Source organism: Bos javanicus, chromosome 14 (genome assembly GCF_032452875.1).
Source record: "Bos javanicus breed banteng chromosome 14, ARS-OSU_banteng_1.0, whole genome shotgun sequence".
Taxonomy (NCBI): domain Eukaryota; kingdom Metazoa; phylum Chordata; class Mammalia; order Artiodactyla; family Bovidae; genus Bos; species Bos javanicus.
This window is the reverse complement of record NC_083881.1, coordinates 31,598,357-31,613,171: the sequence shown is the minus strand read 5'-3', so window position 1 is coordinate 31,613,171 and position 14,815 is coordinate 31,598,357. Positions and strand designations below refer to the sequence as shown.

Below are 14,815 nucleotides of genomic sequence, written 5' to 3'. Positions count from 1 at the left end.
TAGAAACAGCTATTTTAAAAAAAAAAAGAAAAGAAACAGCTATTGGAGTGAAATTAATCAATTTATGGATTTGTTTCTTAGGATAAGAAAGTTAAAAAAAACTAATCTATTAATACTAGCCCACTTTAATTCTGGATCACCTTCAAGGTTTCCATTTTTATTTCCCATGGTTTTTAGCCTGTCCCAAATTACAGCCTCTCCTTTTGAGTTTAGTTGGCTGCATTAGGACAAGTCCATAGTCAAGGGCCCTGGAGGAGGGCATGGCAACCTACTCCAGTATGGTCCCACCGAGTTGGACACGACTGAAGCGACTAAGCAGCAGCAGCACAGTCAAGGGAATCGAATGGATCAGAACAGGGAGAGACACATTCTAATACTTTGAGATCTAGTATTGATAGAGCCACACAGTAGCTTTGAACTTGGAAAGATGTGCACCTAGATCACCATGTAAACGAATTCTTCCCATTTAATGGTTTTCCTTGTTATTTTCTGTTCTGAATGAAAACACTGTGGAAATCCGAATAATTCTTTGGTAACAAAGTAGGCACACGGTCAGCTGTGTGTCTGCGGTAACGTCTGTACTTAAAGCTTTTCCATTCTGAAACTGGTTTTCATATCCTCGACTGAACCTTAGTATTAGAGGTACAGAAAACACAAAGCTCTAAAGGGCCTCGTCAATCAGAAGCATTCATTTGTTCCTTAACTTTAGTCTCAATTCAGAAGAAATCTCAGAGATTCCTGATTTACCCTACAGAGATGAAAAAGTGAAACATTCGTGCATCCTCGTCAGATCGGTTGTACTCTTCCCAAGAGAGAATCCTGAGGTAGTCGGGGGACACGGTCTTGGATCTAGCAGTCTCCTGCGGCTGGTAATTAAATTTAAGAGTCGAGAGCGGCAGGTGGAAACAGTGCCGCCGAGCACCGGCCACGCGGCAGGTGGAACGAGTGCTGTCGGGCTCGGGCCCTGAGGGTGTTTCCGTGAGTCCCAGGGCGGAAGGGGCTGCGCGCGCGCCCGCCCACCCACGGGGACTCTGGAAAGTCGGCGAAGCGCCCGCAGCGGAGCCCGGAGCCGCGTCCGCTCGGCGGCTTCGGCGGCGCCGGGGGTCATCGGAGCCCGAAGCACCCAGCGCGGCGCCGCAGGACGCCCGCCACGCCCCGCACCTCCCTGCAGGCGAACGCGGGAGGCAACGAGGCCCCGCCAGGCCGCCGTAGCGCTGCGGCTGGAGCCGCTCCTCCCGCGCCGCCCTCCGCCCCCTGCCTCCCGGCGCCGCGGCAGCTCTGGGCAGCCAACGCCGCCGCCGCCGCCGCTTCCTCCTCTGCAGCCGTTCGGCCGCTGCGTGACGCGTCGTTTCCTCCCAACATGGCGGCCGGGGCAGGTCGGCGGTGATGGAGGCCAGTCCGCGGCCGAGGCGGGTGCTCGTCCCCACAGGAGCCAGGGCAGCCCTGCTCTCGCCGGGCCTCTGATCCGCCGCCTCGTTCCTCGGTCCACCAGCCTGACGGCCGCCGGGCTGGGCTCCCTCGCCGTCTCCCGGGCGGAGGGGCGAGTGAGGGGGAAGGTGGTGGTGGTGGTGGTGGCCGGGAAGCGACCCCCGGGCCGGGAGAAGCGGAGGTCCCACGGGCGCGGCCCTTTGGGGGACGGCTACGACCTGCGCGCCCCTCGCCCGCCCCGCAGCCGGCCCAGCTCCCCCGCCCCTTCCTGATCCCGCCGCTGCCCTCCACGCCTCCTCCTCTCCCCCACCGCCACCCCCTCTCCTTTCTCTCGGCTCTTCCTCTCCCTCGTCGTCGTCCTCCTCCCCTCCAGCCGCTGGGATCCGCGGGTCGGACGAGCCGCCGCCTCCTTCTCTGCGTCCATGTATGAGGGGAAGAAGACGAAGAACATGTTCCTGACCCGGGCCCTGGAGAAGATTTTGGCCGACAAGGAAGTGAAGAAGGCGCATCACTCCCAGCTGCGCAAAGCGTGCGAGGTGGCGTTAGGTGAGCGGGGAGGAGGCCCGAGGGATGGGGGTAGGGAGGGTGCGGGGCGGGGGGAGGGAGGCCGGCGCGGAAGGTGGGGTCGCCGGGGGCTAGGGGCTCACCCCTGGGCCGGCGCCTCTGACCTCCGGGAGGCCGGGCGAAGCTCTGGGGCTGCGTGGCAGGAGTTGACAGTAACTCGGCTCGCTGCGGGGCAGGGGCAGGGTGGAGGAGGAATAGCAGTGAGACGGGCCCGGGGAAGGCGGCCGGGCTGGGGGGTGGCGGGGGTCGCCTGGGGAATCTGCGAAGGTTTGGTTGGTGGACCGTGCGGTGCGGCCGGGGCATCACCCTTTGTGAAGAGGCAGGAGTGGAGGTGCTGTTTATTCGCTGAGAAAATTGAGGTGGAGCTGACTTGTCAAGATGGGGCGTGGGAAGGGTTCCGTCTCGTAATTTCAAATAACTTTTCGTTTGGCGTGGTACTTTGGGAAGAGAGGCTGAAGTTGTTCCCTTGTTGACAGTGTCGAGAAGGGGTTTGCTAGAGGTGCAGCCTGTACTGACATCTTTCCGCCTCCGCCACGGGAAAAACAGAGAGTAATGTTGTATCCGACTGGGCTGACCTGGAAGAACAAGACCTGAGGTTAAGGGGTGGGGGTGGCGAGATAAAAGCGGGGAAGGAAAGGACCTTTAGATAAGCTGGCTTTAGTGACGGGAAGGGAGGCTTTGAACGGGGGAAATGAACAAGACAATGACACCCACCAGCCACATGTCTGGACCGTGACAGCTGCTCGCAAGCTTGAATTGTGATTTACAGTTCAGACGAAAGAGATCTAGTGTCTTGAAGCCCCTTAGCAGGGTAAATGCAAACAATACAGCGAAGACTGGCAGATGAGGAATTGTTAAGGGGGACCACTGATGGATCTTTTGCATTCATCAGGAGTGAAATCCTTTAAGGAAGGACCAGGACGTTAAACGCAAAGACGAATTCCTAATGCTTGGCTTTAGTTTATAGCGCTGGAAACAGACTAGATTAAGTTGACGGGAAAAGGAATCGTGTTAAGTGGGCTTGGAAAAAAGCATTCTTAAAAGGGGCAAAAATCCAGAATAACTTGGATGTATGCTAAAGGGTCAAGATAGGTCAAAAGCAACTTTGCCTTTTAATTATTAAAATAAAAAGACTTTTTAACTTATTGTAGTAAGCGGTTTTTATCTCCTTTTTGGATCCTTTAAAGTGATGAGATAAGTATTATTGAAATTTTCATTAATTTTTTTTGAATTTTATGTATAATGAATTAAAAATTTTTTTTAACCCTTCATGGATCAGAAATACACCTTTTGTTATTCTTGTAGCTAGCGAAAGACTATTCCAGGTTTCTGAGAGGATGTTGTACAGTGGTAAAAATTGAATTTATAGCTGGGTCTTGAAAGAAATAATCACCTTGAGGGAAGGAATGATTTGGGGAATTTTTTTTAAAAATTGTTATGTGTAGGTTTTTTAATAACTTGTAGGTTAAAGAAGTTAAGAGTTCAAACTAAAGTTTTAGTTTTTAAGGTCAGATTTTCTGTGTTAAAATATACCTTTCATATACTAAATTTTAAGTATTAGATTAAGGAAATGGAGTGTTATGTGTGTGTATACATATATATACACACACACACACACACACATATATATATATATATTTTTTTTTTTTTTTTTTTTTTTCCCCTCTCCAAAATGCTAATATAAGTATCTGTTCTAAATGGAATGCTTACTGGAAGGAGAATCAGATCCTGGCTTTAAATCGCAGTTCTGTTACATTGCAGCAAAGTCAGGTCTGTGGGCCTCGGATTCCTTCTCTGTACAGTTAGGATATTGAGCATAATGGTTGTAATGTGCCACGAATGTGAACACAGTTGTTTTGTTAACTTGTACCTTGAGAGTATTCCTGTCACTCTTGATTGGCATCTTTAGAGGCTTTAATGGCTTGGTCCTTGCTGTTTTGAGAGGGAAGGATTACTTGCTCATGTCTGCCTCGGCTCTACAAAGATTATTTCAGATTTTGCCACTTATTACTTGTTTGTCCCTTCCACATAGTTAGCAGAAGCTTATGAGGAATGTCCCAGAGTACTTTTCTTTACTTTAGACATACAGGGCTTTTTCCTTTTATTTCATAGTTATATTTAGTCTCCTACAAAATCTCATTGAGCAATCTGATGATAATTAATCCCAGATGACCTTTGTTTCTTCCCTTTTAGTCATCCATGTACATTACCGCCCAAACATAATTTAATAGGGATGACACTTTTTATCTTTGCAGAAAGTATAATGTCCTGTAGTAGATAGTATCCCCAAATACATCTTTGGAAGCTGTCATAGGCCTCCTTCTTCCACTTCACTACTGAGACCTGGGTCAGGCCACCTTTGGTTTCTTGGTAATCTGTATGGCTAGCAAGCTGGATGGGAAAGTAAACTGGAATGGCCTGGTTTGGTCATTCCTTATCTCTGGGTTGTGAGTGGATAGGAGTTGGCTGGTAGTGGCAGAGAGGTGGGTGTTGCTCTAACTCTTCTAAATAGACTTTGTAAATAACCCACCTACATACACCTGCCTGCATTTATTCTGTGTGTCATCAGCCCCACCCCACCCCCCATTTTTACTGAGCACCTACCATATAGCTAAAGGGAACAAGAAAATACATCTAATCCTTTTGTGTTTTAAAATCATGTTAGTGGTGTATGAGTAGATTCAGAGCACTGGTATTCAAAATTCAGTTATCTTTTAACAAGATGACCTATAATAAATTGATTTTCTGTAAATTATACTCATGAAATTACAGTTCATCTCATGTTCTTAAGAATACTGTATTTTTTTCTTTTTTCTTTGGTCACAATATAGCTTTTTGGAAACCTTACCTAGATAAGGGGAGATTTTACTTTATTAAAACAAAACCCAATCTCAAAAAACACCACATAAAAGAGCTTTTATTTTCATGTAAAGAAAGATAATGAAACCTTTAAAGCAGATTATTGGAAACTTTTGTAAAATTATCTTACATTTCAGACTTTATTTTGAAGTAAAGTGGTTAAAAAAAAAAAGAAAAACAAAACCCTTCCCACCTTGACTTTATTTTGAAGTAAAGTGGTTAAAAAAGAAAAAGAAACAAAATCCCTCCCACCTACGTTGTTACCATCAGTGTGAAGCCCACAGGCCAGGAACAGCTCCAGGTTGCCCTCTCTTGGTACCTGCCCCACACCAGCTTTCTGCAGCAACCACTGAACTCTGCAGAGTCAGGGCCTCCAGGCTGCCCTAGCTTAGCTTGATCCATTCCTGCTCTCTAGAATCCTGAATTAAAAATAGTCTGGCCATCTGCTGGCAGATGAGACAACAGCAGAACTATTTTTAGTTTTAAAGAATTTAGGATTGTTGAGGGATTGGGCTTGAAGGTAGCATTGTTTGTCTTATAGGGAGGGGAGGGTACAGTTGGGCCGTATTCCAGCCAGGCCTCTTAAAGTTTCAAGAGTTTCTTTGATGTTAGGGCTATGACTAGTTCAGCTTTTGCCTCTAACATCAAATATCTGTGAAGATACCCTGCAAATGTTAGGGTGAGTGAGTTCAAGGTTGGAAGCTGGCACTGATAGAGAATAGAAGTGAAAGAGGTGACCAGAAGAAGGTTTTAGAGGCAAGGGAGGCCTGCAGAGGCAGCATTAAGGTTGGGTTCCCTGCAGAGATACTGGGGAATGATGGAGAAAAAGAGGGATTGCTAGGAAAGTAATTTTTGCATCATACAGGGTGTGAATTTGTGTTCATCATGTTCTAAAGTGATCCTGCTGATTTTCTTTTATGAGTTTGTTATCTAAGCTTATAGTCTTTTCCAGAAATGTAGATATCAATATCATATTTAGGCTAAAAACTTTAAAAACTTGCTCGTTGTGCACCTCCAGTCTCGCCCTTGTTTTGGTTAGTGACGTTCTAAAAAAGAAGTATGAGTCGGCAGGAGTGGGATTATTTGAGTGCATTTGACCTCAGTTTTATGCTACTTCTGGTAATTTTATTAATTTTTGTCACTCTTGACTATTTACCAGAAAATGACTTTGTCTCAAATAATACCCTGCAGACAGTGAATTATCTTAATTATAATTTAAATCCATTAGCAAGTCTCCTTTTAAACCTTCCGTGATACCTAAAATAAAAGGTGTTTTCAGTAAGTCAGGCTGCTAGAATTTTTGAGGTAGCTAGGAAAGAAGGGCCTGATGAATGATGTGACTGAAAGAGTATATTAGGGTTGAGTGGAAAAAAATAAGTTTGGGTTACAGTGTATATACTCGTTCCATTGTGGAGATTTATACTGCACATTAACATAGTTAAGATTCTGAAGAGTCCTCTATGAAAAAAAACCCGCTCAGTTTTGCTTAATGAAGTTTTCCCTAAATTTGACCCTTTTCAGTATCTGTTAACACCCCTCGGAAATGTTGTTCCTTGAAATTTACTTTGGGACACTGTTCAAGGGGAAAAGACAAATGCAGATAGAATGGCCCTAACTGCTGAGGGAACCATTCTTATGTTTTTGGAAAGCAGGAGTTTTGTTGATAGTATGTGAAGAAATGAGGTGTAGTTGGACAGAGTGGTATCAGGATCAGAGGGCCATTTGGTTTCTAGCTCTTTCTTTCCTATCCTGTCTAATGGCAAAGCAACTGCTTGTCTCGGGTGTTAGTGTTTAACTCGTAGAGAAACTTCTCTCGGTAATTATTGTTTCAAACCAGAGTAAAAATATATTGTGAATGGGAAATAATTTGGGGGAATATTTGTCATAATGTTCATCACAAATTGGATGAGGGAATTTCTGAAAAAGGGAAACACATGAACAAATTATTGTTGCCGTTCCAAGTTAAGTGTATTCTTCATTCATATCCTTGGTTGAACTAGTATGGGCCAGGTAGTGTTTCAGCGCTGGGCATAAAGCAGTGAGCCAAATATGCTTTCATGGAACGTATTTTCTAGTTGAGGCTGAGAGTAAAAAACTGATGTTTTGTATTGTCAAATTGATATTTGTTATTATCTGAGGAAATAGTTCAGAAAGGTAAAGGGAGAATGACCAGGAGGGCAAGTATGGGTAGGGCTGTCAGGAAAGGCCTTTTCAGGAGGTGACATTTCAGCAGAGAAGTGATAGATCCGGTTTTTCAAATACCTGGGTGACACAGGCAGAGGGAACAGCGAGGCGGGTGTTGTGCTTGGTACCTTCCAGGACGAAAGGAAGCTTGTGTGGCTAGAGAGTGAGAGGAGGGAGGAGGAGAGGAGAGCAGCTTTGGCTTTTATTACATCTGTGCTCTGAGTCCCTAGAGAGTTTTACAGGGGGTGGCAAAGCAGGTTTACACGTTGAAAGGCTCACTTTGGCCAGAGGTGATAGTGATTTAGGCTGATGGTGGTGGAGGGAATGAGAATTGGTTGCATTTGAAATATGTATTTTTTCCCGTGGGGCGCAGGGTGCCATGTTCAAAGCCTCAGTTCTTTTTGTTGTTGTTGTTGTTTTAATACATATTGATTTGACTGGCTCTGGTTTTAGTTGCAGCACATGGGATCTTCCTAGACCAGAGATCAAACCGTCTGCATTGGTAGGCGGATTCTTATCCACTGTCACCAGGGAAGTCCTGGAATATAGAGTTGACAGGATTTGCTGATGGGTTGGTTGCGTGACAACAAACAGCCAGAGCTTCCAGGCTATTGGAGAAGGCGTTCACTATGATGGGGAACACCAGGAGAGAAAACATATTAGTAAAACATTTTATTCAACTCTTTGTGTATTTTAGAATTTTTTAATGATAGAATTTCCTGCTGATGTAATAGGATATTTTCTACTGAGAAAAGGGCACACTTAAAATGATAGAATGGCTTCCCTGGTAGCTCAGAGGGTAAAACATCTTGCCCGCAGTGCAGGAGACCTGGGTTCGATCCCTGGGTCGGGAAGATCCCCTGGAGAAGGAAATGGCAACCCACTCCAGTATTCTTGCCTGGAGAGTTCCATGGACAGAGGAGCCTGGTAGGCTACAGTGCATGGGATTGCAAAGAGTCGGACACGACTGAGCAACTTCACTTCACTTCAAAATGATAGAACATAGTCGAGTGAGAAGGCACAAAACAATTTCAGATTTGAGTTGTCAGTTTTTTCTCTGAGGTTTTTTCCTAAGGGAGCATGCCTTTCACATTGTTTCAATTACAGTAAACAATTGATCTGGTCTTTTCAGGGACAGTTAAGGATCTTGAGATGAAATCAGCTTGGATTTAAGGGTAGGTCCTAAGTCCAGTGACTGGTGTCCTCTGTAGAGGGAAAAACACAGAGACACACAGAGGAAGAGAGGCATGTGGAAATGGAGGCAGGCAGAGATCGAGGTTATGTTGCTGGAAGCCAGGAGATGCCAGGTGTCACCAGGTTGAGACAGGGCAAGGAAGGATTCTTCCTGGAGCTTTCATTGGTGGAATGGCTCTGCTAACACCTTTAGTTCAGACTTCTAGCCTCCAGAACTGAGAGAAAACGAATTTCTAATGTTTTAAGCCAAGTTTGTGGTAGTTTGTTGAGTCAGCCCTAGGAAACTAACAACAGTTGTCTTTATCCTGACTTTAGACCCACTTCGATTTATTTGAGCTTCTCTTTTTAGAGTGCAGGTATACTTGAACAACATGGGGGTTAGGGGACCCACCCTCCAAGCAGTTGAAGATCTAAGTATAACTTTACAGTCAGCCCTCCCTATCCATGACTCCACATCCTTGGATTCAGCCAGCCTTGGATCATGTAGTGTTTATTAAAGAAAATCTGCATATAAGTTCAGAAGATCAAATGTGTTTAAATAATCAAATACTGTCTTTGGTCTCTTTCATAAATTTAGAAAGGAATTATTCTCAGGCTTTAATGTTCATGAGTCTTAAGAAACCTCTTTTAATAAAAGAGTCCTGGGCCCAAGTGTTTAATTAAAAGTTTTATGTTCTACTTTTGATAAGAATTCACTAATCAGCTGTTTAATAACACTCATCTGTCCACACCTTGCTAAGAAATTAATTAGTAAAACTGCAAGCAAGCAAAGTAGTATCAGGAAAACCAAGGACTGTTTTCATAGCAGAGTCCTTGTGCCTTTACTCAGTTTACTTTTAATTACATGTAAGTCCAATAAATTTAGCAGTTTACTTTTTAAAAAAAATAAATCCTTTTCTTCAAACCATTTTCAAAAGTAGAACTAGGGGTAAAAAATCACCCATCACAATGGAGGTAAGTGTTGTTACCTTTACAAAAAATTTCATTGAAGTCACAATTTACAATCTGTAAAATATGCCCATTTAAAATATATTTTTTACTAAATTTCACTGAAGTGTGCACCCATCACCATAATCCAGTTTTAGAACATTTCCATCACCCTAGTAAGGGCCCTCGTGCCCATTTACAGTTAACCCCAGTTTGCAGACATCCACTAATCCAGGTCTTGGCCTTTTCTGAAAATCTGTGTGTTATACATATGTGGTCTTTCATGCCTGACTTCACTCAGCATAATGTTTTTGAAGTTCATTCTTGTTGTAGCATGTATCAGTATTTTTTTTAATTGCTGAATAGTATTCCATAATGTGGATGTGCCTTATTTTTTTGCTTGTCTTCGCACAGTTGTTAAGCATTTGGGTTGGACATAGAATGCTGCTATGAATATTCAAATGTAAATCTTTATGCAGGTCTAATATTTTATTTCTGATAAATACCTAGAAGTGGAATTGCTGGGTCATATGATAACGTTGTTTAACTTTTAAAGAAACTAAGTTGTTTTCCAAAGTAACTGCATCATTTGGGTTTCTCATACAGCCTTGCCAGTTAATATTTTTTATCTTCTGTGTTTTTTATTTTAGCCATCCTAGTTAATATGAAGTTATTTCATTTAAACAGTGTTAGCTTTTTGAGGCATTTTTTCCCCCAGACTTTGTATACATACACATGAACAGATAAATTCTTCCAAAAGTTGAGCTATTTAACTTGAGGTGATAATAGGAAAAGAAATAGCTGACATTTATTGAATGTTTACTATATTCCAAGTTCTTTGCCAATTAAGTACTTCATTAGCTGTATCTCAGTTAGTTGTCAGAACAATCCTATGCGCTCTGGTGCTATTATTCTCTGCGTTTTGCAGAGGAAGAAACTGAGGTTTAGAGCTGTGTTTAGTACAGTTAGAATGTACTTTTGGCTTAATGTGGCCGTCCTGAACTGTGCCCTAAGTCATGGAACTGTTTACAAGTAACAGATTAAAAAATGAGATAAGAGAGCAATCACAGAAAGAAAGGCATGCTAAGAAAAGAGAAAGAACAAAATACATAAAAGACAGAGAAACAGTCAGCCAACAGCAACAGAAGAAAATACTGCTCTGTACATTTCAGTGAGTCTTGAGGGTGTTTATGTACTGTGTGCTCATAATGGCGTCCCTGAGTCCATCATGCAAAAAATCATTTTATTGTATGTTCTACCTAGAAAATCAGGCAGATTCTTGTGCATTTCTGTGTCTTTTGAAGATTTTTACCAAAATTTTAAAGTAAGATTTTTATTTGAACTCTTTGAAAAATTCAGCTGTGCTCTGACTCCCAAGGACTCTGGCCAGGCTAGCTTTCATTGTACCTGTAGTCCTAACTTGTAAAAATACACTACTCTCATGTGCTTTCTTTCTTAATGTTCATAGCATTTCAGATCATTTTAAGAATTGAAAACAAGATCTTATTGAAATGTCATCTTATGGCAAATTACAAATAAGACAACCTAAAAATAACTGGTTGTATTTCTCAGTGTAAGTCTCAGTGGCTTCTTTTATAAGTACACAAATGTAATTATTGTGTAATTGTCATAATTTTTGGTTGTATAGTCTCATATTTCATATGCTGTATCTGTTTCTTCCTACCTAGCATTTTAATAAGGTGTCATTTATTTAAATGTTTTTGACTTTGGGAGTATTTACATATAAAATTTGCTTCACAGATTTTTCTTTTATTAATCCCTGCAAAATTCTTTGAGCATTTTGTTATGTATGCAGAATTACCTAAACATTAAGATGGAGCTCACTGGGTCATTAGAGTGTGGTCACTTATGGTTCTCGTTCTTTAGGCAAAGTTATCATAAATACAGTTGTGCTGGGTATAACTGTACATACAGCACAGTATGAGGAAAATAAGTCAGGGTATTCATCCTCTTTAGATTATTGGTTTTGATCCGTTTTTACTGTAAACATTCTTTTTCATTGTTTGCACTTTTTTTTGTTCTAAAAGTAGGAATTAAAGACATAAAAACTGCCTTTTTATAGTCAGAATAAGTATAATTTTGTTTTCTGTAAATTTTATTTTTTCATACTTTTTTCCTTGGTATTTATTAGGATATAATGAGTTTTATATTTAATAAGTTTACCTTGTCTCAGAATTGATAATCAGGTATTGAAAAGCAATTACTAAGTTAGAAAAGCATTTTATGACATCTTATTCAAGTATTTCTGTTTAGTGCTTAGTGAAAGTGAAGTCGCTCAGTCGTGTCCGACTCTTTGTGACCCCGTGGACTGTAGCCTATCAGGCTCCTCCGTCCATGGGATTTTCCAGGCAAGAGTGCTGGAATGGATTGCCATTTCCTTCTCCAGGGATTTTCCCAACCCAGGAATCGAACCTGGGTCTCCTGCGTTGCAGGCAGATGCTTTACCGTTTAGCCACCAGGGAAGCTGTTTAAATTGTATCAAATATGATTGACTAGTCCTCATTGCCCCTTAACTTTTTTAATAACATTTGATTTTCTTCCCCAAATAATTTTAGGATTTTCTTTATTCTTTAATATTTTCTTTATATTCTCTTAGGCAATGGCATGCCACTCCAGTACTCTTGCCTGGAAAATCACATGGATGGAGGAGCCTGGTGGGCTGCAGTCCATGGGGTCACTAAGAGTTGGACACGACTGAGGGACTTCACTTTCACTTTTCACTTTCATGCATTGGAGAAGGAAATGGCAACCCACTCCAGTGTTCTTGCCTGGAGAATCCCAGGGGTGGGGGAGCCTGATGGGCTACCGTCTATGGGGTTGCACAGAGTCGGACACGACTGAAGCAACTTAGCAGCAGTAGCAGTGACTTACTAACATAATACTTAATCAGCATTTCTTACCTTATTCTTGTGTATCAGATAAAAAGTGTAATTACACTTGGTAATAAGTTGGTTATTTTGTTTCATCTATTTTATTGGGTCCTCATGCTTCTAGTCTCTAAGTGTTAATTCTTACATAATTGAGAATGTATTTAATGCAGTACTAAGCAAAAGCTTAATTGTGATTTCTAATGTGCTTGTTTGTATCTTTAGAAATGGAGATGGAACACATGCATCATCTAGTATTAGGTTGGTGCAAACGTTATTACGTTTTTGCATTGTTGAAATTTGCCGTTTGATATTGGAATGCATTCTTAAATGTGGTTATGTTATACATCATTTTAATGTGCATTTCTCCCTTTGTTTTTTGCTAATGACTTATTACTTGATGTTTATCCTATATTTATTTTAAACTATGGAAATGATGCTAGACGAAAAGCAAATTCAAGCAATTTTCTTGAGTTCAAAATGGGTAGTAAAGCAGTGGTGCATTGGCCCAGTTACTGCTAACAAAGATACAGTGCAGTGGTGGTTCAAGATGTTTTGCAAAGGAGATGAGAGCCTTGAAGATGAGGAGCACAATGCCTGGCCATCAGAAGTTGACAACGACCAATTGAGAGCCATCATCAAAGCTGATCCTCTTAACGACCACATGAGAAGTTCCCGAAGAACTCAAGGTTGCCCATTCTACAGTTGTTTGGCATTTGAAGAAAACTGAAAAGGTGATAAAGCTCGATGAGTGGGTACCTCATTAGCTGACTGCAAATCAAAAAAATTATCACTTTGAAGTGTTGTCTTCTGTTATCCTATGCAACAACAATGAACCATTTTTCAATCCGATTGTGATGTTCACTGGAAAGTGGATTTTATATGACAACCGGCGACAACTGGTTGGTCTGAGAAGACACTCCAAAGCACTTCCCAAAGCCAAACTTGCACCAAAAAAAAAAGTCATGGTCACTTTGGTGGTCTGCTGCTTGTCTGATCCACTACAACTTGCTGAATCCCAGCGAAACCATTACATCTGAGAAGCATGCTCAGCAAATCGATGAGCTGCACCAAAAACTGCAGTGATTTAGCAGCCGGCATTGGTCAGCAGAATGGGCCCAATTCTCCACGACAGTGCCCTGCTGCACCTTGCACAACCAGTGCTTCAGAAGCTGAATGAGTTGGACTGTGAAGTTTTGCCTCATCTGCCATATTCACCTGACCTCTTGCCAACTGACTACCACTTCTTCAAGCATCTCAACAACTTTTTGCAGAGAAAATGCTTCCACAACCAGCAGGATGCAGGAAAGGTTTTCCAAGAGTTCGTCAAATCCTAAAGCACAGATTTTCATGCTACAGAAATAAACATTTCTCATTGGCAAAAATGTGTTGATTGTAATTGTTCCTATTTTGATTGATAAAGATGTGTTTGAGCCTAGTTATAATGAGGTATAATGATTTAAAATTCATGGTCCAAAACCACAATTACTTTTGCACCAACCTATTAATAGAACAGAAATAAGATGTAATATGTTTGATACCAGTTAATAATTAAGTTAGCACTTGTTAATAATTAAGCTTTTAAAGTGTATACCAGTTCCAGAATGGGTATTTTTAAATTTTCTTTTCCCACAATGGGTATTTTATAATGATTAGAGAACAGAAGTTTTATAGTAAATACTGTGTCTGCAGATTATTTTTCCAGGAGAGACATGGACAGAAGGTGAACTTACATTATCAGAATGTACTTTTTTCCTAAAAGCAGTGATGAATCTTTGTGTTTGGATATATGAAGTGAAAAAGTATTTTATTCTCTGTTCCCATCTCAACTCTCATTTTTATGGCTATTGGGAAAGTCTTGAATGGCAGATTAGAAAGAAAGGTACTTTTGTTAGTAATGTGTAGCAACACACACACACACATGTGCTTGCTTGGCAGGAATACTGGAGTGGGTTGCCAATTCCTACTCCAGGGATCTTCCCACCTCAGGGATCAGACCTGCGTCTCTTGCATCCCTTGCATTGGCAGGCAGATCTTTACCACTGTACCTGCCGCCTGGGAAGCCCCAGTGTGCAGCATATGCTTCCTTACAAAGTCAATGAACATGCCAGAGCCAAAGCTTTTTTATGTGGTCATATCTTCATTGAGTTGTTTTCCTTTTGAAATAGTCAAAGCAAAGATTTTTTTTGTTGTTTTTTAAACTTTCTTGTACATTTCAAAAAGCACGCTTGATTAGGTGATCAGTATGCTGCAATCTGGTTCCTTATAATAAAGTTTGGCATTCAAATCATAACGCTTATAATTCTGTTTGTTTTTACTTGTTTTGAATGAAAAATGTCTTTAGGAAAGATTAGTCTTTTTCTGTTTTATTACTAAGTTAAAATTATATCCATGAATATTTCCTGAACAGTTTAGGATTTTATGTCAAATTGAATATCTTTTTTAAATGCTTCTACACTTGGTTTCTATTAATTTGGTCTTACTGAAGTTTTTTATTTTTAACATTTCTTAAGGGTGTATAATTGTTCATTTATAACAAGCAGGAGCTTTGATTTTTGCCATTTATGTATGCCTCCTGCTGTTCTGTGTCATAAAGTTCTCTCTCACTAGTTTGCTTGACCAAAGCTTCTTAATGTATATTTTGTTGATTCAGTAAGTTAATGTCCCCAAATACATTGTCTAGGATATGCTATGCTATGCTAAGTCACTTCAGTCGTGTCCGACTCTGTGCGACCCCATAGACGGCAGCCCAACAGGCTTCCCCGTCCCTG

At 41.5% G+C, this 14,815-nt stretch overlaps 1 protein-coding gene and 1 non-coding gene across 4 annotated transcripts in view; one reads left to right on the top strand and one right to left on the bottom strand.

Annotated features, from left to right (window-relative positions):
• The first annotated feature begins 985 nt into the window (after positions 1–985).
• Positions 986–14,815, top strand: part of ARFGEF1 (ADP ribosylation factor guanine nucleotide exchange factor 1) — a 135,786-nt gene continuing 121,956 nt past the window's right edge. Inside the window, exon 1 of one of the 3 annotated variants that reach the window (XM_061438897.1) lies at positions 986–1,974. In XM_061438897.1, the coding sequence (XP_061294881.1) occupies positions 1,851–1,974 (124 nt within the window). In that variant the 5' untranslated portion in view covers positions 986–1,850. The remainder of the gene's footprint in view (positions 1,975–14,815) is intronic. The other 2 variants (XM_061438900.1, XM_061438899.1) reach the window with 2 other exon arrangements.
• Positions 11,569–11,639, bottom strand: TRNAC-GCA (transfer RNA cysteine (anticodon GCA)). The gene has a single exon. It is a non-coding gene; the product is annotated as a tRNA-Cys (tRNA).